Source organism: Bacillus rossius, chromosome 1 (genome assembly GCF_032445375.1).
Source record: "Bacillus rossius redtenbacheri isolate Brsri chromosome 1, Brsri_v3, whole genome shotgun sequence".
NCBI classification, from domain to species: Eukaryota; Metazoa; Arthropoda; class Insecta; order Phasmatodea; family Bacillidae; genus Bacillus; species Bacillus rossius.
Window position 1 is genome coordinate 111,900,140 of NC_086330.1, and position 23,323 is coordinate 111,923,462.

Consider the following 23,323-nt stretch of genomic DNA (forward strand, 5'->3'; position numbering starts at 1 on the left):
AATAAGTGTTTTTTTAAGTACTTATTTTTAAAACTAAAATTTTATCTTGTTTATTGTTGAGTAGAACTTTCAAATTTGTATACGTATTGTAAAAAATTGCTTTCTCGGTTGAGAATGAAGTAAAAAAATTATTTTATTCAAACACTATTCGCGCAGGCTACTTCAGTCATTCGGCACACTTTTTTGTTGGTAAAATTATATACAGAATATCTCACGGCCCAGCTTAAAATTGTGGATGGTACAAATTGTAAAGGATACATTTAGCTAACATTGGAATATTGTGTTATGTTCGGACAATCCTTAGTTTGATCCCTATGAATTAAAATTTATCATAAAAATTTGGAATGCAATGGTCGAGGTTTAGCTAGAGTTTTTTTAAGTACTTAATTTACAAACTTAAATATTTTCTGGTTTGTTGCTGAGTAGAACCTTCACTTTCGTATGCTTATTAAAAATATATTTTTTTAGATTGAGAATGAATGGAAAAAATATTTAATCCGAGCACATTTCGCGCAGTCTACTTCAGTCATTCGGCGCACTTTTTTGTTGGTAAAAGTATATACAGAAGATCTCACGGCCCAGCGTAAAATTGTGTTTGGTACAAATTGTAAATAATAGCTTTAGCTAACATTGGAATCATGTGTTATGTTCGGACAATCCTTAGTTTCATCCCTATGAATTAAAATTTATCATAAATATTTGGCTGTCGTGGTCCATGTTCAGCTAGTGTTTTTTTAAGAACTTATTTTTCAAACAATAATATTTTCCAGTTTATTGCTGAGTAGAACTTTCAATTTCGTATACTTATTGTAAAACATTTCTTTCTCTATTTAGAATGAAGAAAAAAATTATTTTATTCAAACCCATTTCGCGCAGGTTACTTCAGTTTTTCGGCACACTTTTTTGTTGGTAAAAGTATATACAGAAGATCTCACGGCCCAGCTTAAAATTGTGGATGGTAAAAATTGTAAAGAATACCTTTAGCTAACATTGGAATCATGTGTTATGTTCGGACAATCCTTAGTTTCATCCCTATGAATTAAAATTTATCATAAATATTTGGCTGTCGTGGTCCATGTTCAGCTAGTGTTTTTTTAAGAACTTATTTTTCAAACATAAATATTTTCTGGTTTATTGCTGAGTAGAACCTATACTTTCGTATGCTTATTTGAAATATTTTTTTTTATATTGAGAATGAAGGAAAAAAATATTTAATTCGAGCACATTTCGCGCAGGCTACTTCTGTCATTCGGCGCACTTTTTTGTTGGTAAAAGTATATACAGATGATCCCACGGCCCAGCTTAAAATTGTGGATTGTACAAATTGTAAAGGATACCTTTAGCTAACATTGGAATCATGTGTTATGTTCGGACAATCCTTAGTTTGATCCCTATGAATTAAAATTTTAATAAAAAACTCGCTGCAATGGTCCATGTTCAATAAGTGTTTTTTTTTTTAAGTACTTATTTTTAAAACTAAAATATTATTTTGTTTATTGTTGAGTAGAACTTTTAAATTTTTATACGTATTGTAAAACATTTCTTTCTCGGTTGAGAATGAAGAAAAAAATTATTTTATTCAAACACAATTCGCGCAGGCTACTTCAGTCATTCGGCACACTTTTTTGTTGGTAAAAGTATATACAGAATATCTCACGGCCCAGCTTAAAATTGTGGATGGTACAAATTGTAAAGGATACATTTAGCTAACATTGGAATAATGTGTTATGTTCGGACAATCCTTAGTTTGATCCCTATGAATTAAAATTTATCATAAAAATTTGGAATGCAATGGTCGTTGTTTAGCTAGAGTTTTTTTAAGTACTTATTTTTCAAACTTAAATATTTTCTGGTTTATTGCTGAGTAGAACCTTCACTTTCGTATGTTTAATTGAAATATTTTTTTTTTTTTTTTTTAGATTGAGAATGAAGGAAAAAAATCTTTAATTCGAGCACATTTCGCGCAGTCTACTTCAGTCATTCGGCGCACTTTTTTGTTGGTAAAAGTATATACAGAAGATCTCACGGCCCAGCTTAAAATTGTGGATGGTACAAATTGTAAAGGATACCTTTAGCTTTCATTGGAATAATGTGTTATGTTCGGACAATCCTTAGTTTGATCCCTATGAATTAAAATTTTAATAAAAAACTCGCTGCAATGGTCCATGTTCAATAAGTGTTTTTTTTAAGTACTTATTTTTAAAACTAAAATATTATCTTGTTTATTGTTGAGTAGAACTTTTAAATTTTTATACGTATTGTAAAACATTTCTTTCTCGGTTGAGAATGAAGAAAAAAATTATTTTATTCAAACACAATTCGCGCAGGCTACTTCAGTCATTCGGCACACTTTTTTGTTGGTAAAAGTATATACAGAATATCTCACGGCCCAGCTTAAAATTGTGGATGGTACAAATTGTAAAGGATACATTTAGCTAACATTGGAATAATGTGTTATGTTCGGACAATCCTTAGTTTGATCCCTATGAATTAAAATTTATCATACAAATTTGGAATGCAATGGTCGATGTTTAGCTAGAGTTTTTTTAAGTACTTATTTTTCAAACTTAAATATTTTCTGGTTTATTGCTGAGTAGAACCTTCACTTTCGTATGTTTAATTGAAATATTTTTTTTTTAGATTGAGAATGAAGGAAAAAAATCTTTAATTCGAGCACATTTCGCGCAGTCTACTTCAGTCATTCGGCGCACTTTTTTGTTGGTAAAAGTATATACAGAAGATCTCACGGCCCAGCTTAAAATTGTGGATGGTACAAATTGTAAAGGATACCTTTAGCTTTCATTGGAATAATGTGTTATGTTCGGACAATCCTTAGTTTGATCCCTATGAATTAAAATTTTAATAAAAAACTCGCTGCAATGGTCCATGTTCAATAAGTGTTTTTTTTAAGTACTTATTTTTAAAACTAAAATATTATCTTGTTTATTGTTGCGTAGAACTTTTAAATTGTTATACGTATTGTAAAACATTTCTTTCTCGGTTGAGAATGAAGAAAAAAATTATTTTATTCAAACACAATTCGCGCAGGCTACTTCAGTCATTCGGCACACTTTTTTGTTGGTAAAAGTATATACAGAATATCTCACGGCCCAGCTTAAAACTGTGGATGGTACAAATTGTAAAGGATACATTTAGCTAACATTGGAATAATGTGTTATGTTCGGACAATCCTTAGTTTGATCCCTATGAATTAAAATTTATCATAAAAATTTGGAATGCAATGGTCGATGTTTAGCTAGAGTTTTTTTAAGTACTTATTTTTCAAACTTAAATATTTTCTGGTTTATTGCTGAGTAGAACCTTCAATTTCGTATGCTTAATTGAAATATTTTTTTTTTTTAGATTGAGAATGAAGGAAAAAAATCTTTAATTCGAGCACATTTCGCGCAGTCTACTTCAGTCATTCGGCGCACTTTTTTGTTGGTAAAAGTATATACAGAAGATCTCACGGCCCAGCTTAAAATTGTGGATGGTACAAATTGTAAAGGATACCTTTAGCTTTCATTGGAATAATGTGTTATGTTCGGACAATCCTTAGTTTGATCCCTATGAATTAAAATTTTTAATAAAAATCTCGCTGCAATGGTCCATGTTCAATAAGTGTTTTTTTTTAAGTACTTATTTTTAAAACTTAAATTTTTCTTGTTTATTGCTGAGTAGAACTTCACTTTTAAATGCTTATTGTAAAACATTTTTTTTCTTGATTGAGAATGAAGATAAAATTATTCAATTCAAGCATTTTTTGCGTCAGCTACTTCAGTCATTCGGCGCACTTTTTTGTTGGTTAAAGTATATACATAAGATCTTACGGCCTAGCTAAAAAATTATGGATTGTACTTATTGTAAATAAAACAATTAGTTAACGCTGGAATTATTTTTTAATTTCGGAAAATCCTCTTTTTTATCCCTATGAAATAATAAATACTTATTGTTTTTGTGAGGTTAATATTTAGTATATTTTTCAAGTTCGTTTATTTAAAACAAAATCATTTTCCGGTTAAACAATTTTTTGAACTTTTTTTTTTACATATTTAAGTTATTTTTATTCATTTCTGATTTTTTTAATTAAAAAAAGTGTGTCTATTATCTTGGGTTGATGTTTTTAATTAGAGGTTTTTAGTGTAAAACCATCATGGAATCCTACAGTATGTATTTTGTTGGTGTTTGTCATATACATATGGAACTTGACCAAGGTTATGCTTACGTACTTTTTAAGTTGCGTTGAGACATTTTAACATTGTCTTATAATTGAAATCCATAAATCAACAAAAAAAAGATTCGATAAAGGTATGTCATGTTTTATTCTTATATCAAAACCAATTTTTCTTCCGTGCATCTTTATCTTGTGGAGAGAGAAGCAATAAGTAAAATTGAAGTTAAAATTTTTATTTAAGAAACATTATGTACCAACGACTTAATACGTTAGTGTTCTCGTTATTAAAATTTCTTAAGTTCGTACTTTTTTTGTGGTACCGTTAAGAATTTTTTACATTTAGCCTGGTGCATCGTGTTTATAGGTTAGGTAATTTTCCAATGCTTTTAAGTTTATTTAATTCATAAACCACACAGTTTTCCTTATCTCATAGCCCTTCTCAACGAACAAGTTTATGAGATTACAGGTTAAATAAAATTTTCGATAGGCACTCGATGATTTTATAAGACATTTAATGTATTTTAAATGTTGCTATTCTGGCCCATCCATATTTTGTTTTCAGTTACATTGCCAACTTTATAAAAACCTAGTAAGTCTAATATAAATTGCCAAATAATCGCAGCAAACGAAAGCCATGTTCACAAAATTGATATACATTAAAAGAAACACCAAATACAATATTTAAGGCATTATGAATCCTTACTATGGAGCTGACCTCCATGGCTTACTTGGATGCATAATGGCCTGTGTAATGCATGGGTGTAAATTTGATAATATTCTACTACATTGGTTGTCCATTATGGTCTCTGGTCATTGGCATATAGCTGTTGGCCAAATAATTAATATTAAAAAAATAAAAACTTATTGCTTGCTGACCTCTGTAGCGCACTCAAATGCTCACCGGATTTTGGTGTTTTGTGTTTAAGGCCAGGATAAGGCATGGGTTTAAAATTTGTACTGATTGAAAGATATTCTCTAGCTAATAAGGGAACAAAAAGTAAAATTGTGTCTGGTTGTTGGCAAAAGCTGTAGACCATTAAAAAGTTTTAAAAAAAATTATAATGGCACATCAACTCTTAAATAGTAGTGAGAACAAACATGTGATGTACCACAAGTTCAGTTAAATATTTATTTCTCCTAAATTTACACTGTAAAAACTTTGTAACAATGCCATGAACAGTTTGCTGGTAAAAAAAAATTTGCGATAGTAGAGGCCACCATTACCGTATTTTCATTGGTGCTTGTGAAATTCGTATACCTCTACTATACTTGTCTTGAATGATTGGTGAATACTATAAATGCTCATAATTTATAAGCTAGTTATTACTCTAAGGGATACAAGGAATTGACAATCTTTTAAGTAATAAAATTATATAATTATAATTTTTACAGCAATGCAGCCATTTTTGTATTATTATGCAATGTGGTATAAATAGCATATTTCCTTGTGCAACTTGTGAATGCTGCATAAGAAGTGTAGGAAGGGGGTTGCAGGTAAGTACATTCATATTTTTGACTTTAGTTCTTTGCAGCAATTAGGCATATAAATAAAATGGTAGTTACTTCAATGAAACAGAAAATGTATTTTTTGTAAAAAGTTAAAAAGTAGCATTGTATGTTGAAATTTGGCATTTTGATTAGCCAGTACATTACTGAATTAAACTAAAATTGGAGTATACATTTGTAAGTGTATTTCTAAAAATAAAGTTTTGCACTAAAACATAAATGCTAAAATTTGTGATTTCCCTTACAGAATATTGAAACATTGGCTTAATTGTGATGGCAGCGCAGATCTTCAATAGGATTGGCCAGTTAGGCTTAGGTGTTGCTGTCATTGGAGGAGTTGTAAACTCAGCACTATATAATGGTAAGCATGTTCATGCGAAAGTAGATTCTGCTTATAAATTTGTTGCTGGCGTGCATTTGTACTTAAAGCTTTTATTGCAGAAAGATAATATAATATGGTACCTTATCATGTTATGCTAAAAATACTTCATAATGTTGATATTTTATACATTCATCTTTTATAATTTGACAAGGTGAGAAACTTTGTTATTTTTCACCATGATGTAAGTGTAGGAAGACACTGTATGCTGTATGAACTAAAGACTAATGTCTGTGACCACAAACATGTCATGGTGATAACCCCCAGCATGACTTACATTTATGAGCAGTCATTGCCCTAGTGGCCATAATCCACTGTTATCTTGAAGATTGCATCGCTGTCTGGACTGAGATCTCTTCACATGATTAATGGTAATAAGTGCCTGGAAATTTTCTTCCAGTGAAATTTTCCAGGCTTTGCTGGACTATCTTTTGTTCTGTGAAGAGAACCTAATGCCACGCTTCCATGATGTTGAAGTGTTGTCGTCAATAGATTTCAAAAGTAACTGGTCACTCTCACTGTTTTGTGCGGAGTCTCACATTGAGCATGGGTGTTTTTAGAGTTGGTTTGTAAGCTGTTCTTGCTAAGCCTATTAACATAAGGGAATTATGTTAATATCCTCCAAAATTTAAAAACAAAAAATCCAGACTATGTTTGTTGACTAATTTCCTGCAGCAAATGGTCTTAGGCATTACGCAGGAAACTAGTTTTCTCATATAAGTTCAATCATTTACTAATGTGCTATTACATACTTTGTAGATACAATTGTACTACTGTATGCATGCACTTGCATATGTTCTTACGCACAAACACACACACAAACCATTTATTTAGTGAGATAACTGCAGTAAAAAAATTATATGTTTTACAAAATATTTATTTAAAATAGTAGGTGCAAATTAAATAAATTTTGCCACTTGATCGTGTTCTAGTCGATGGTGGACATAGAGCAGTGATATTCGACAGATTTGCTGGAATCAAGAAGCAAGTCGTAGGTGAAGGGACACATTTTTTCATCCCATGGATCCAGCGCCCAATTATATTTGACATCCGATCCCGACCGAGGAATGTGCCTGTGGTCACTGGCAGTAAAGGTAATGTGAGTTAGAGAGGCTTTTTAAGTAATGTGCCGTTTATTGGTGTTTTCGGCACAGATTTCAAATTTAAGATTTTTTTCCCCTCATTTTTAAACTAATTTAATTTTTGTCCGACTACTGTACACTTCTATCAAATCTTTCTCAGGCTAGTTCTCTGTCCCTTGTTCTCGCCACCTAATACGATATTTTTGCCAGCACATGCTATGCTAGCAGGATGACTGCAATTTCTCTCGCTTCCTAGCACGTCCGGGGTCTGTAATTAATTCCCTACATGACTAAATTTGCATAGAGCAGCTTCTGGCTTGCAAGCTCTATTTCTTAGAGGCCTGCTGAGCCCAGCGAGTCTCTGCATGACAGAGTATCTCGTGGACCCTCTTTCCCAGCCTCGTTGCATTTTTTGTCCACCCTCACCCCCCAGTCCCCCCTTTTGGTTCTCAGAATTTAGCCCAGGATCATTGCCCGGACGTGAACTCGCCAGGCAGTGGCCTACTTCAAGGATGATTTGCCACAGAAAAAATATGTGCAAATATGGACCACACACAAAATCTAGTGGCAGAATTAGTAACTTCTGCACTTGTCGCCAGCGAGTGGAGCTAACGCCCGCGACACCTGGTGGCGACATTGCTGACCTCCCTCTACTTTCCCCTTTAGGCCGCCAGAGAGCAGCACCGGCTGCGCCATAAGCCCCTATGCTTTCAACTCGTGTCCTGTAAAAGTCGATTTTATGTTGCTATCTGTGCCCGCCGGTAGAGAGCATGGTGATCGTCCTTCGGCGCATCAACTGAGGTTGTTGTTGTTACGCCCACCTCGGTCACCTCCGGAAGTTCTCGGCCCAGAGCCGAACCTTCCCCCTCTTATCCTTAGGGCCGAGCGCCCGTTTTAATTAGGAGCATTGTCCGCCATTGCGGCACTTAGACTTCGGCTACTTACCGCGGAGCAGGACGGCCTGTGTCATCTCGGCGTCCCCTTTGTTGAGAGGCTTTTTCGCAGCAACGACGAACTCTTCATTCGAATAAGGAATGTAGTCAGCTGTGTTAAGGGATGTAATCCAGCTTTTGAAATTTAGTAGTAGCCAGTCAGTCGTTGTAATTAGGCAACAAGTAATGTCTTAGTTTAAATTTTTAATTTTTTTTATCTTTATAAATTATGGTTTCTCCTGCGATCTCCGCGCTATTCTCGGTCCGCGCCTTTTGGATTTCTGCGCTAGACTATTCATGAGTCCTGGAGCTACACCCTGTTTGACAGGGTCCAACACTTGGGGGCCGAAATTGCACCCAACATGTTGTCCAGGACCTCGAGCTTTGAGTCTCTTTAAGAAGAGCTTCCTCCTGGCCGATGTCCAACTTTGAAGTCCCGGGTGATATTTAAAAATATAACTTCGCCCTACAACCAACAAACAAACTTATCTTAATGAATACCAGCGAGCAGTGGCATAGGGAACTTAACAAATAAGAATATGTGAAAGTGTTTAAATGAAATGATAATTACAGTAATGAGTGAACGAATCTAACATGCTATAATATGTCAGGAAGGATACTTTAAAAAAATTTTCTGTGCTTGATTTGTTGTTAAAAGTATAGTATAACTTGTTTTAGTCATATCGGGATGGCCCTCTTTTAATGCCTTGTTAAAAAAACCTTCAAGTGAAACTTAAAGAATCTTAAACAAATGGCAAACAGATTTAATTTAACTCTTTTAAAATAAACCAGGAAACCTATAGACCAATATACTTATGTAGTGATTTATTTATTTCTTATTTACCTATATCTATTTAAATGATCCACTAGCTCCCAAGTTGCTTGTGTTCAGGGAGTATCTAATTGTCTTGTTCACCGCCTCGTGCCACCTCTGGTTATACTTGTATTTTTCTTTATAATTTTGCTCAGCTGTTTCCTAGGACTTTATTTAAAATAATCTAATTTTGGGGCACGAGGGGTGTTACAGTAATAAAAACTGAATTGAAGACTATGAATATATATTATAAGCTAGACTTAGGATTTAGTGTAAATTATGAAGATCTTAACATAATAAATATTATTAATATTTATTCTTTTTAAGCTGATGATTTTATTTAGTTTCAACAGCAACTTATAATTTTTATTTTTCACAGATCTGCAGAATGTTAATATAACATTACGCATCCTGTTTCGTCCAATCCCAGATCAGCTACCACGAATATACACCATATTAGGCGTGGACTACGACGAGCGGGTTCTTCCATCCATTACGACAGAAGTGCTGAAAGCTGTGGTTGTAAGTATTTTGAAGCAATTCTGTTTCAAACGGTTCTGAATATTTTCTTTCAGTTCAGGACTTGTATTTCTCCAATATCCATAAATGGACCTTAATTATATTTTTAATTTTAAGGACCCTTAAATGACCTTACATTTTATTTGTAAGCCTTGTAAAAAAAATTCCTTAATAAACATTTTATTTCACAATGTGTTGCATGTATTTTTTATCCTTTGTTTTTGTCTCTAGCATCAAGCAGTATTTTGCATATGCGATTTGCAAGTGTTTCACAAAGCTGGCTGTGTAGTGCCTAAAATACTCATTGTGCGTGCATTTCCTTCATAATTTCCATAAGTTTAATTTTTGGAAGATGATAGTAATTTTACTTATTGTGAAATACAAAATAAAAAATAATTTATTAATATTTGTGCATATCTGAAGTCATTAAAACATTTTGTGAGGGCTCCTTGAAAACTCCATAATTTTGATTAATGTAAAAATGTACAAACCTTGTTAACTTACAGATTGTAATTGTTTTGTAACCAGGCACAGTTTGATGCCGGTGAGCTGATTACTCAACGAGAAATCGTCTCGCAGAAAGTCAGTGAAGATCTGACAGAGAGAGCTTCGCAATTTGGGGTGATTTTGGACGATATTTCTATTGTGAGTAGGACCAGGTTTTTGCTTTAACTTTGTGTAAATTTTGTGTGAATATCTGGACATTTGATACTAAGAGGAATGAATTAATATTTTCTTGTTTTTAAGGGCAATGTTTTCATCAGCTGTTTTTTATTGTACATTAGGAATTTTAATGGTACAGGGTTTTTTTGTTTTTTTTTTAAAAGTCAGAATAAATACATTTGCTTATTAAATAAATGTGTCAGCTACCATTAAGAATGTGACAGAAACCTAAAATTTTATAGTTTTTGGTGATGAACACACATAACAGCAGGTTATTTTCCAAGCTTGAATTTTCTTGAGCTCACTATAATATTACAAGGTCCCATTGCCTTAAGTCTCTATTATGCAAAATGTGCAATGCAAACCAATACTTTTACTGTATCTTTATCAAACTAGAAGAATTTTACTTATAGCATTTTAAAATAATTTTTGTTTACAAGTGAATGTTTTGGTAACAAGGTGTTAAATTACTGCATGCTTTAATTTATTTTCAAACATTTAGTTTATTGTTTTATGTAAATTTGTAACAAATCACAGTCGTGCCTGGCTAAGATGACTACTGTTCCTTGCACATACAGAACAAATTATCTAGATGACTGTTGCAGGTAGTTGGGAGTACAATTCTGTTAATTATCATTGAAATTATTCAAAAACTGTTACTGGTTAACTTCAAACAAAAGAGTTTTTATTGAATTTTAAAATTTATTCTTCTCCAGACAAAAAATATGTATGTTAGTTACACAATTTGTTGGGGGGGAAAAAACACTTTTTGTTACAGATCGCTATTCACAGACCTGTGCTATAACAAAATTATATCCCGAGCGACTCGTCTGCTAGGTATCAAAGAAAACTGAAACTAACATCCCAGTGGACCAACGGACCACCTAGACCTGCGCTGCTTGTCTAGGGCCTAAAAAACTAGTCAAGTTTTCCGAAACTGATAAAAATGGTTAAAACTTAGCAAAATCAAAGCCCCGACCCCAGATGTGAAATTGTCTGCCCTTAAGCATTCATTTTATTATTCAATGAGCAGCCGCTCCTGAACATCTGTCTCTCTCTAACATGGGATGCAAAAAAATATCATTTAGGAAGCACGGCATCGGGCATCTCTTTATCTCACAGACACCACTGTGTCACCTAGATACATGTAAAATGGTAGCTATAAAAATATTTAAATGAAACAATGATGAAAATCACACTTACTTCAATAGTAACCTAGCCAACATTGAGATACAGTGAAATTCCGTTACAACGTACTTCAGAATAACGTATCTTTCAGTTCAACGTATGATTTTAAATTCCCGCTCAAAACACCAATGTAAACAATGTAAAAATATTTCACTTTAACATTAAAAACGTATCCTACCTTTCAATGCAACGACCATTCTTTTCCAGTTATCAGGAAAATTTGACGTACATAATTGTTACTGTGTTTGCTCAGGGGTTCTTTAATATAAATGTACATTATGATTAATTTTTATCACTTTCAAGAATCGTTAACAAGTGTGAAACATAAACAAATACTGTCTCAACGATTCATAAAATCATAGTACAGTATAACGCGCCATTCTTCCTACTCCATGGATCACACACTTTAGTGCACGAGTCGATCTAAGCAATTGATTGCTGTCCGCCTCTCTTCAAGACAATTGTTTTAGCTGCGCCATCTTTTAGTTATTTGTAGAGCACGTTTTAAAAGTTTTAATTAACGCAGATACAAACGTTAAATAAAAATTATATTTTAACTTATATATGAACCAGAAAATCCGATAATTTTAATTTATGCAGGTTAAGTTTTGAACTGTTTGGTGTCACAACATGGCCGACACGCTTTGTGTTGCCATTAAGGTCGGAATGTCGCCTGGCACAGCCATGCTCGCGACGCGCGCTACTAATGCAGCGCTATGGTTATCTATGGACGCGAGGTTTGTTTACGTTTGATGTGGCGCGAGGCAAACAATATTGTTGATTGAATATTTTAATCAGGATGGATGGCCAAAAAGATAAAAAGAAACGCAAGCAGTTCGCTTTGAAGGAAAAGTGGAAATTTTGAAAGAAGTTGACAAAGGCAGGAAAAATTTAGATGTGGCACGGTCGTTTGGTTTGGTGCCCACTACACTGTCAACAATAATAAAAGATTGCGAAAAAATTATTAATCTATACGAACAGTCATCTTTATCTGCTGGTCGCAAGAGACTTCGCCTAGGAAATGAGGAGGGGATTCTATCTCCATAAATGTATATATCTGCAAAATAGTTTAACCCATTTGTCATTTTGTGTTCGACAGATATAAATTTTGTACATGTAGGCCTAGAATTTAGGCTACTGTATTAAGTTCAGTATTTTTTTATTTTTTTTTAATTCTTGTTGTTTTACAAAATTTTCTAGATTTAAGTCTGACACGTTGAAAAAATGTTGATTATAATACGTAGAGCCTGGACCACAGCTTCAAAATTCTCTATAACTTACATTAATTTATAATTTGTGAGCCAACAATTGACACATGACCTATCACTTATCAGTATGTTGCTCAGATGCTGACTAATTGAAAGAGACTATGCCACCACTTCTGCCCAAAGGAAATTGCAGGTGTGTGACCTTTCCAGCCAATCAAAACACAGCCCTTACAAAACCATAGCAGTATATAATTTTATGCACCTTGCTCCGAGGCTTTCTTTCACAGAGATTAAGCCAAGAAGAAATCACATGAAAATCACTTATAACCAATAAAATAAATACCCCATAAAATATATCAGCAACAGCTGCCCGACACACTCCAGTGTTCTTTTTCACAGTTACTGAACTTTCTGTCTTTCTCTCCCATCCTTACGCAACAGATCAAACTATTGCATCATCTTGCTTTCGGATAAAAAAAACCATGGCGAGAACAAAAAAAATATTAACGAAAATTACATTAACACGCCATTTATGAACAAAGCAAACACAAGCAATACGTAAATATGTGAATACACAGATAAATGCAATTATACACATAAGTAAAATTAAAGCCTAAGGGCAGTTTTCACTATAAAGAATAATCAAATCATCAGAACACCTTAAAGAGCATGAAACAATGTAAATTATAATTATAATATGTACAGAAAAAACAGGAATACGTGTTAAAATAAATAGAAAGATGTTATTTAAAAATCAGAATAACTAACCTTGGTACTGAATATAAGGCAACAGAAATCATTAACTAAACCCTTTAACAAGCAGAGAGGGCAGTAGCCTAAGTCGTTAAAAGGTAACAATAATCATAGATAGATTAGTTAATATTCATAGTTTAATTTTTTTCACATCCTTGTGCATTTCGTTTGCTATTTTTTTCAAGTTGGTTAGTTGCTTCCAGGCTCAATACTTGGAAACAGCCTTTATTGAAAACTGAAAATGTCATGTGTCTTTCTTTTCTGTAGACCCACTTAACATTTGGCAAGGAGTTCACCCAAGCTGTGGAACTGAAGCAAGTGGCTCAGCAAGATGCTGAAAAAGCACGCTTTCTCGTAGAAAAGGTAAGTGGTGTATATTATCACACAGCAGTTGCAATGGCATACCAATCACAAAATGTGTTTGAAAATTTTATCCAAAATGGTGAAATGATTTTTTAGCAAATTGTGTCCTAAGGACAGTCATGGAATCATAGGGTTGTATTCGCCCAACAAGCATTCTCTAGAGGAGACAAACTGCACAGCTTACAGTAAAATCGTATTACAATGTACCCCATAAAACCTTTCTTTTTAGTATTAGTACTTAACAATGACACTTTATACTGAACTGTTACTAAATGTAAAACATCTTGTTGAGACCTGAAAATGTATACTTTAAGGGAGAAATCCCTTATAGTGATGTACTTCATAATGTTTCACTGTATTTGTACACTACCTCTACATGCAGTTTCCTAACTATATATTTAGATGTACCATATATATTTTATATACAAATTTTACATATAATTTCCAATGTGCAAGATTAAAATTGTGTTACATTTTAAAATTTTATGACAGGTTGTATTGTATGAATGTACTTAAGGCGATTGGTGCACGGTAATAAACGGTCACAGGCCCGAAAACAATGAATTTTGTATCATATGATCACTAATGAGTCTAGATGTCTATGTGGGTGACCGTTACTACTTAGGGAGGTCAGGAGCTTAGTTCCAGCTCGTCAGTGGCGAGATGGCCTTCAGACGGGAAGGGTGTTGCAGGCGGTCGCTCTGCGGTCTGCCATCTATGAGAAAATAACAGAACCTCGAAGGTTGTATCTCGCTCTCCCTCTAACACACAGCCGATACGGTTCTATCGTGCGCGGAGGAGGGGAAGGTTTAGCAGGTTTCTCTTTCACGCATCCTTCGCCATGGGGAGGTGGAATGTATTATTTTTTTTGTTCGCAACTGCGCACTGACTGAGAGCTAACCTCTGCCACTCCCGCACATCTTCTCACTCAACTCGCTCGTTCTCTCATACTATTTCAATAAATCTTTTCAAATCTTCAACATCAATACTTTAAACCATTGCGCTTCTTACGGATTAATTATATTACTTGCACGTGCCCGAATTCAGCTACAAAAAAATAAAACGGGTAGTCAATTTTTTTCTTCAAAAACCTTCCGAAACACTGTGTGTTAAAAAACATTCTGAAAGCGCATTTTTCTAGATAAATGGAAATTCTAAATCACCTACGCCACAAGGAAACATTGTGCTTTAATATTATGTAAAGAAAACACCTCTTAGTTTTATAGTTATGTAAAGGTGGTGTGATATGTTTTAGATGTCGTACCATCTTATCATCCATGTAGAAGGGTTACCCGAAAAGCTAACAAGACTATTGCCATGGAAATGGAAATATGGTTAAGGAAATATTTTTCAAATGTTTGTAAACAGTAAACAACATATAAAAAATCTTATAACTGTAAAATTAAAATACAAACAACCCTATAGCAAATTTAGTTTCAATATGAAAAAGTCTACAATAATGTTTACAAGAAATGAAATTGCAATAGCAATACAAAAATATCACAATTTTGTTACATTGTTAACATATATATTATTTTTAATAAAGGCAATAAAAATGACATACTCAATATTTGGAATACAATAAATACCTTAAGCCCTACATAATTGCTGCGATATTCACAATAAATGCTTTTCTTAAATATAGTAATTAAAAAACATCGTAAATAAATTATGAACATACATATTATGGTGAAGGAAAGTGGACACTATCACACTGAGAAATCTTAGAGGGTAGTTTTCCTCATCTTATTTCTTTCTTTGCGTTTTTGGTCTTGTTCGTTAAAATATTTCATGTTCAAATACTTGATACGCATATACGTTCTTGTCCTGACAAAACAGTATATAACTTCTTCTGGATATTTATTTCCAGTAGTTCCGCAAATAATTTTAGTCAGTGATTCAAAAATCCGCTCTTTTTTGCACAAATTGTTGCCATGAACATTATCAAAACGCATTTCAGCGATCTTTATTAATTCAAAAAATTCATTAGTGGGACATTTTAAGTTACCCTTTAATTATACATGTATCCAGCTATAGTCCTACGAATTGAAATCCGTAGTGCCAAAGTCAGAATATTTATTTCTGGAACGGTGAGCTATATAGCCAGAAACATATTTCAGCCCTTCAAGAGAAATTTCGTCTCTTGAAAGGGGCCTGGCCGCTAAATCTAAGTATATTTCTTCCATGTCAGCAAGATCTATTTCATTTAAAGGTGATTTCTCTTGAAATGTCTGTAAAATGCATTTCCTTGCACAAAAGTAGTTCTGTAATTTCATTCTGATAAGCACTGCCCTGTTCCATTTCATTTGACGAAAAATCACTTACCAAACACATTTCGTCTGTCTTCTCATCCATGTTTTTCCGTTCAGCAAAAACTGTTGCAGAATGTTTTCACAATATGTAGTTTATAATTCTGTAGTTAAAGTCAATGGGCAACAGATGCGTATTTTGATGTCCCATACCTCTAATATACTGGGGGGGGAAAGAAAAAAAAACACTCTAACACATCTTGGTTCAGTTTATCTGTTAACAAATATTTAAGTTAACAGGTCCTATACATATTTTCGAGTGTTTTACTGACTGAGTTATACAGGACATTAATTAAATTGATCGTTGATATTTATACTTTTAAACTAAATTTTGGATTTATCATTTTATGTGAACTCTAATGCGTTAAACAGTGTAACGCAACACTACACACAGGTAGTGATGTCTAGTGCACTGCCCTATGCACATTAGTTAACAAAAAAATAAAATAAAATATAAATTACTGATAAACAATACCTAGATGTCGTGATGCAAATAACACATGCTTATCTGATATTTATCTCAATTAGAATACGAAAGAGGAAGACAAAATAATTAACTGATTTTAAGACTGATTTATTACTTACACACGAATAAACAAATACCACGTATCCCTCAATACAGTAATTCCATTTGACCAAAATATCACTCCGATTTTTTTTAACTATCGTTGCCAGGTACATGGGCACGACTTCGCAAATGTCAATATTTCACGTAGAGTTCAAAAATGGATTTACGGTTCAAAAAATTTACTAACTCATAAATTAAATCAATTGTCCGATAAAACATAAGACCTATAGACTCAAGACCACTAAGATAGTTGTGCATTGTATGTTCATATGATTGTGCCATTAATAATACTGAGCATAGGCGTGCCCAGACATTTCCATTAAAATTGCTAAATTTTTAAATCAGAAGCTGAATTAAGAATCTTAAATAGCCTAAATACATTCACTCATTGCAGTATTTATATTTTTGTGCAGTATCAACGAGATATGTTTACTAGTTAATATTTATATCCGTACCTATAATTTTAACAATCTTGAAATTTTTTTTTTTTTTCCATAGATAATGTTTAAAGGGTAAGTACTTACACATTTTTCCCCCTCGAATTTTCCAATAGCTTGGTCCAGATCTACCTTGAAATGAAATATTTAGTGAATAGAAACACAGCAAATCTGACAGCAGAACTTTAACAAACCTCTTAAAAATTTTTTTTTGCTTGGCCATTTTAAGGGACCTCGTGTTTTAAATAAACTAAGGCGGCTGTGTTTCCAGAACGATAAAATGTTTAAAAATATTGTTAATTAGCACACTGCAACACTGAAACACAGTTTGAGTGTCAAAGTGCCAGGAATATACGAATATTAACGAACGCATTAGAGAAAATGCCAACCTGAGTGATTACATTAGGGGGGGCCATGGCCCACCTGCCCCCCCCCCCCCCCCCCCCCCTTGTAGGCACGCCTATGATACTGAGAGGCTAATTAATTTAGTAAATATAATATTTAATAGTGGCTGGTTTTAGTTTATCCCAGCAACATCAACAAAGTCATAATATAAATCGACAATGTTAAAAAGTTGCAGGGCGTCAGTACAGCGTTAGTGATAGAGTAATAACAAAATGGCCATACCTAGACTAATGATATCTTCTGACGTTAATAACTTTAAAATCGCGTATTCCCGTTCGCAACTTAACATACCATCAGCAGTCTGATGATAACCTTTTTATACATACTATTATTACCGCACACGTAATATAACTTATGGTAGGCCCGCGTCAGGAACGTCCTGACGCGGAGCTGCACGCACCAAAACGGCCAAAACCAAGCTTCTTTTTAGTAGCGTAACTTTTACAACAATAGGCTCGAGGCACTTTTTGAAAGTTCCGCTGAAACCTCGGGCAATTTCTGGCCATGAAAAACGTAATTCCAAAAGCCGCAATTACTTAATAATTACATACAGAAAAGCCCAAACGTCTGTAACAATGTCAGAAATATAGTTAAAAACCCAAAATAAATTAAACATATAAATTTAAATAACGTAGCACAGAATAATAAAACGGTAAACAAACATTTGAAGTATTAAGGTTTCAGTGTTCTGTGCAATGTAATATTACAAAAGGACATTTGTAATTAGTGTGCCCGGCATTCTGGCATAGCTAGCTAACATTTTCAATTTTTTTTTATTTCATATAACTAGAATAGCCTAGTGTTGATTTGATGTTCTAAATAAATTTTAATAAATATAAAATCTATTTTTTTTTTTTTGGTTAAATTTAGATCTGTCATTCTAGTGTGCATATAGCATACCCTAACTAACCAGAATACACAACTGATGTTCTATGCTGTCAAAACATATTAATCTGGAGGGTAAAAATTTATTCATATGTGTAAACAAACACCAAAAAGAATAGTCACAGTGTCAGTATTCAACTTCGTCAAAACATAACCGCTAAAAAGAATTTCGCTGTACGAATTTTTCTGTACAGAGACAATTTCCTTGCTTGAGCGAAGATAGACTCCACTATGAAGCGCGACCTTGACAGACCCTTCGTTTCTTCGGCCTCCCTCTACTCCCCATTCTTCCCCCTCCCCAGCCGGCTGGAGCTCCGCCGGACTACCTGGTTCCGACAAGCGCCGCCCCTCAGCGCCACGTCGCGGGTACATTCTTTCCAGCGGCGAGAGTTTTACACGCAGCACTAGAACTGCCACTCCAGAGGGCGTGTTTTGAGTCGGATCGTATCAAAAACAAAAGGATATGAAAATATATACATAACTCAATAGTGTTCTGCCAATTATGTTTTCATTTTCATTTAAATTTATTCTTTAAATCGCTCCTGAAATAGTCCAGCAATGATCAATGGAAATTGTCAATATTAAACTGTAATTTTGAAGATGAAAAAAAAAATTTCTTACTTTTATAGGTGCAGAAACCTATTCGTACACTCGTTTCTTGAACTTTACTTAAGTTTAACATAATTGTGTTTTTTAAATAATTCTGGCTTGGAATAAAAATAAATGCATTTAAAATGACATAACTCAGTAAAAAAAAGTTTATTAAAAAAGATCCTAGGTATATTATGTCTTAAAAGAAGCATCAAAAATAAATATGTACAGTTAAATTAGTTTTATCGTAATATTTTCCATGCACCAATCGCCTTAAGCCATAGTTGCTCAAAGGATGAAGGGAGAGTGCTATTTTTTAGTGAATTTATTAGCTTAAGCACCTTATATTGGTGTTCTTTATCTTTACTTCAACATATATTCTCTTTTTCTATGCTGCAGACAATGCCTTATATTCCAGAAACTAGTGTAATCTAACATCTCTTCCGATCTTCATTCACACTGCTATACTTAACCCATTAAGTACCAACAGGCATTTTGATGCCCTCTCTTTTAAAAAATCGCAACTACGTTTGTATCGATTTTAAACGATCTGCCGTGCCTTGTGTGTGAGAAAGGTTGGCACTAACAAGTTCTAGCATGTACTCCACCTGCGCTATCTCTGTTTGTCTGTTGGAAACACTTAGTATACAACATGTTTTCCAAGCCAGCACGCACGCCACGGAAACGGTAAGTATTGGTTATGTAAAAGTTATTATTCTAAAATGTTTGTATTCTAAAATTAAGAGTAGAGTACCAGGAGTGCAAGTAAACTACAATTTTATGTTATTTACATACATATTGATTTTGTGGCGTACTGAACACACTGTAGGCATCAAAGTGCCCCTTGGGCCTGAGCTCAGACATGTGTGCTGATACTGATGTAAAAACAGTACATCTAAAATAACTCTTTCATTTTGCTATCCAAACAAATAACAAATTTTAAGGACTTATTAATACCTGGTTAATCACTCTTAAACACATGTGGCCAATAAAATGGAACAAAACATTTCAAGAAATTATATTATTTTTTACCTAATTGTTGCAATTTTATTCTTAAGGGAAGGATATTAGTATTATTATAATTATGTTTGGGAGAAAAAAAACAAGAATGCGTACTTATAACTTATATTTTATATACTTTAATTGTTTCTTTCAGGATGGAGTTACTTTCCCTTGCAGAAGCTCTGGACTACTTTGAAAACCTTCCTGATGATGACGAATTGTTCATTGGTCATGGGTCTGCTGATGTCAACATTTTCCCCCCGGGGGATGGAGCATCCGATGAAGATTCTGGAGATGAAAGCTGCAACAACCCTGATGTTCTACCACCTAAACAACTGAGTGCCATGGCTGAAATCTACACTGCAGATGACAACGAAACAGAATATTCACCTATGCAGTCAGATGCCGACGAGCCAAATGACAATTCAGATGAGGAACCTGCAGCAAGAAAGAGAAGAGTAATATCTCAGATGCCACCGGTTAATTTCATGTGGAGTAAGGGAGACTTACCTGCAGCCCCAACAGTGTCAGTTATGCCAAAAATAACTCACTTTGATGCTGCATATCTGACAAAAGAAAATCATCCTGTAGACATTTTTGACAGATGAAATTGTTGGTCAAATATTGAAACATTCTGTATTATATGCCACCCAGAATAATAGTCCAAGCTATACTTTGTCCATTGAAGAAATGTATGTTTTCCTTGGCATTCTTTACCTCAGTGGATTCGTCCCTCTTCCACGTAAAAATATGTTTTGGGAAACTGCAGATGATATGCGATACACCTTGTTTCGAATGCAATGCGTAGGAATAGATTTGAGAAAATCACAAAGTTCTTACACTTTTGCAACAATGAGAAACTTCATGGTAGGGATAAGATGGGTAAAATAAGACCCCTACTGGATTTGCTCAATAGAAAATTTATTGCAAATGCCCCCATTGTAAGAATATTTCTGTTGATGAGGCTGTGATCCCTTATTTCGGTAGACATGGGTGCAAACAATTTTTGCGTTTGAAACCTGTACGATTTGGCTTCAAGGCTTGGGTTATGGCACAGAGCTCTGGATATTTCATTGCTGCAGACTTATATCAAGGGGAAAATCCCAATAGTACGAGGCCTCGTGACCAAGGCCTTGGAGATTCAGTAGTTCTAACTTTTTGTGACAGTCTGATGACATCGTTCCTGGGGATTCAGTTTTCCTTCTACTTCGACTTTTTTTTTACCAGCACTAAGCTCATCTGCTTCTTATCTGAGAAGGGCATGAAGGGAACAGGAACAGCTAGAGTAAACCGAATGGGTAAGTGTCCTATTGCAGAGAAGGTAATGCAGAAACGTGAAAGGGGATTCTATGAAGTTTATACTGAGGAAAATAAGTTGATTTCAGCAGTGGCATGGAAGGACAACAATGTGGTATACACCCTATCTAACGAACACTGAGTGCGGCCAGTTCAGTATGCTAATAGGTACAGCTCCAAGGAAAAGAAAAAATTGCATATCACACAGCCAAATATTATTCACAAGTATAACAAGTTCATGGGAGGGGTCGATTTGCTAGACAATAACATTTCCAATTACCGCATCGGTATCCGTGGGGAAAAAATGGTACATACCAATTGCATTCTGCTTGTTTGACGTGTGCATGACTAATGCATGGATGCTTGCCAAAAGCAAGGAACTGACACTAGATCAGCTGAGTTTTTGACGGCAATGTGTTAGGGCATTGTTGGGGAAGTATGGGCAGGCAGCACTGTGTCCAGGCCCAATGCGATATGGTGACAGAGCCTCCAAGCCTGTACGAACATCTCATTGTGGTCACATCACTTCCACTGGCAACCGTCGTTGCACATGTGCACATTGTAGAAGGAACAAAACTCCAGTAGCCTGTAGGAAATGTAATGTACCATTGCACATTCACTGCTTTGAAGATTTCCATGACAAATAATTACTTACTTGTTTGTATTCAAAGTGTATGGAGTAATTTCCAACTATAAACTGGTATTTATATTATGTTATTTGTAAACAATAAGTAAATACATTATTTTGAAGTTTCTATTAGACTGCACAAGCATTTGCATTTTTTATACATATTATGAGTACAATAAAGTGGATTTCTTTGTCATTTCAATTAGTCAAATCCTACAAAATAACAGAAGAACTTTCTTGCAGTGTTCATAAACCCAAATACTTAGAGGATTGTAACAAAAGCAAATTACATTTTCTTACAGATCACCAATCTTCATATTACAAGATTTAAAATTGAATAGACTTTTGTTCTTCGGGTAATACATGACTGCTTCACCCCCAAGGGGCATTATGATGCCCACCCATCATCTTGTAAACTGGGAGTGAAATCATAAAACAGACAATTGGGGAAGATATACAAATTGTTATTAAATAATATATGTAAGATTAAACAAAAAAAATTAAAATTACGGTCCTTAATGGGTTAAAGTAATCTTATATATTTAATTAACTTTAGGACCTAAGTTCAATGTTGAATTAGGCTATATTCATACAAGTTACTTTGGCAAACACAAATGATGTAATAGAATGCAAGATCTTGAATTGAAGGTTTGTGTCATGCAGGCAGAGCAACAGAAGAAAGCGGCCGTCATCTCGGCAGAAGGAGACGCGCAGGCAGCCATCCTACTGGCCAAGTCCTTCGGAGATGCTGGAGAGGGCCTGGTGGAACTGAGGAGGATCGAAGCAGCAGAAGACATAGCGTACCAACTGTCGCGTTCCCGACAGGTGTCCTACCTCCCCTCTGGACAGAACATCCTGCTGAACCTCCCCACGCAGTAGGGTGCTTGGTGTGTTTGTTGGAATGGTACCATGCCATCGCAAGGGTTAGTTCACAACACACTGGCAGTGCTTCGGTCGGGCAATCCAACCACGTGAACAAACTGTTACAATGTTTGCCATGCATTAGTTTCTGCAGCTGGCGCAATTGAATTGTCCTTGTACAAATAATAAACACTTTTATAATTAAAACTGTTTTTCTATAAGCAATGAAATGCATGTTTTGTTGGAACTGATGATTAAATTGGTATATGTTCTACTGTTAAATCTTTCTGGGGATTTACTATTAATTTGATTTGTTCTTTGTTTATATTATCAGTTGGATCAGTAAAAATTATTGAACTTCAAATTTTACTGTTTTAAGAAAATATAGTGCCAGGTACTCCCCCCCCCCCTTTTTTTTTTTTTTTTCATTTTACTGTACCCCTCGCGGTCCTAGGAATACCGACATAATAGATGGGAAATGGGGGGGGGGGGGGGGGGGTTGTTTGTAGCATAACCAGATCGTAGTAAAAAAAATTGTGTGAATCACCAACAAATATTCACCAATTCAATAAAAAAAGGTTAAATCAAATTAGAGATCTTCAATAATAAAGAGAAATCCAAAATTGTGCATATCCAAGTCATAACCAAAGCAAACTGAGGGGGTAGTGTGTCCAAAAGCAGGTGATACCACAATGGTTAGCTGCCGGGCAGGAAGACGTGCCTGGCACTATGGAACTTATTTGTGGTAAGATGATCGGCA

General features: G+C 34.5%; 1 protein-coding gene across 1 annotated transcript; it reads left to right on the top strand.

The window, feature by feature from the left end:
• The first annotated feature begins 4,133 nt into the window (after nt 1–4,133).
• LOC134542304 (prohibitin 1) lies at nt 4,134–22,770 on the top strand. The gene is made up of 7 exons (XM_063386454.1): nt 4,134–4,308; nt 5,928–6,041; nt 6,992–7,153; nt 9,267–9,409; nt 9,935–10,051; nt 13,486–13,581; nt 22,366–22,770. Exons 2-7 carry the CDS (start codon nt 5,954–5,956, stop codon nt 22,579–22,581), a joined length of 822 nt encoding a protein of 273 aa, XP_063242524.1. The 5' UTR covers nt 4,134–4,308; nt 5,928–5,953; the 3' UTR covers nt 22,582–22,770.
• The last annotated feature ends 553 nt before the right edge of the window (nt 22,771–23,323 follow it).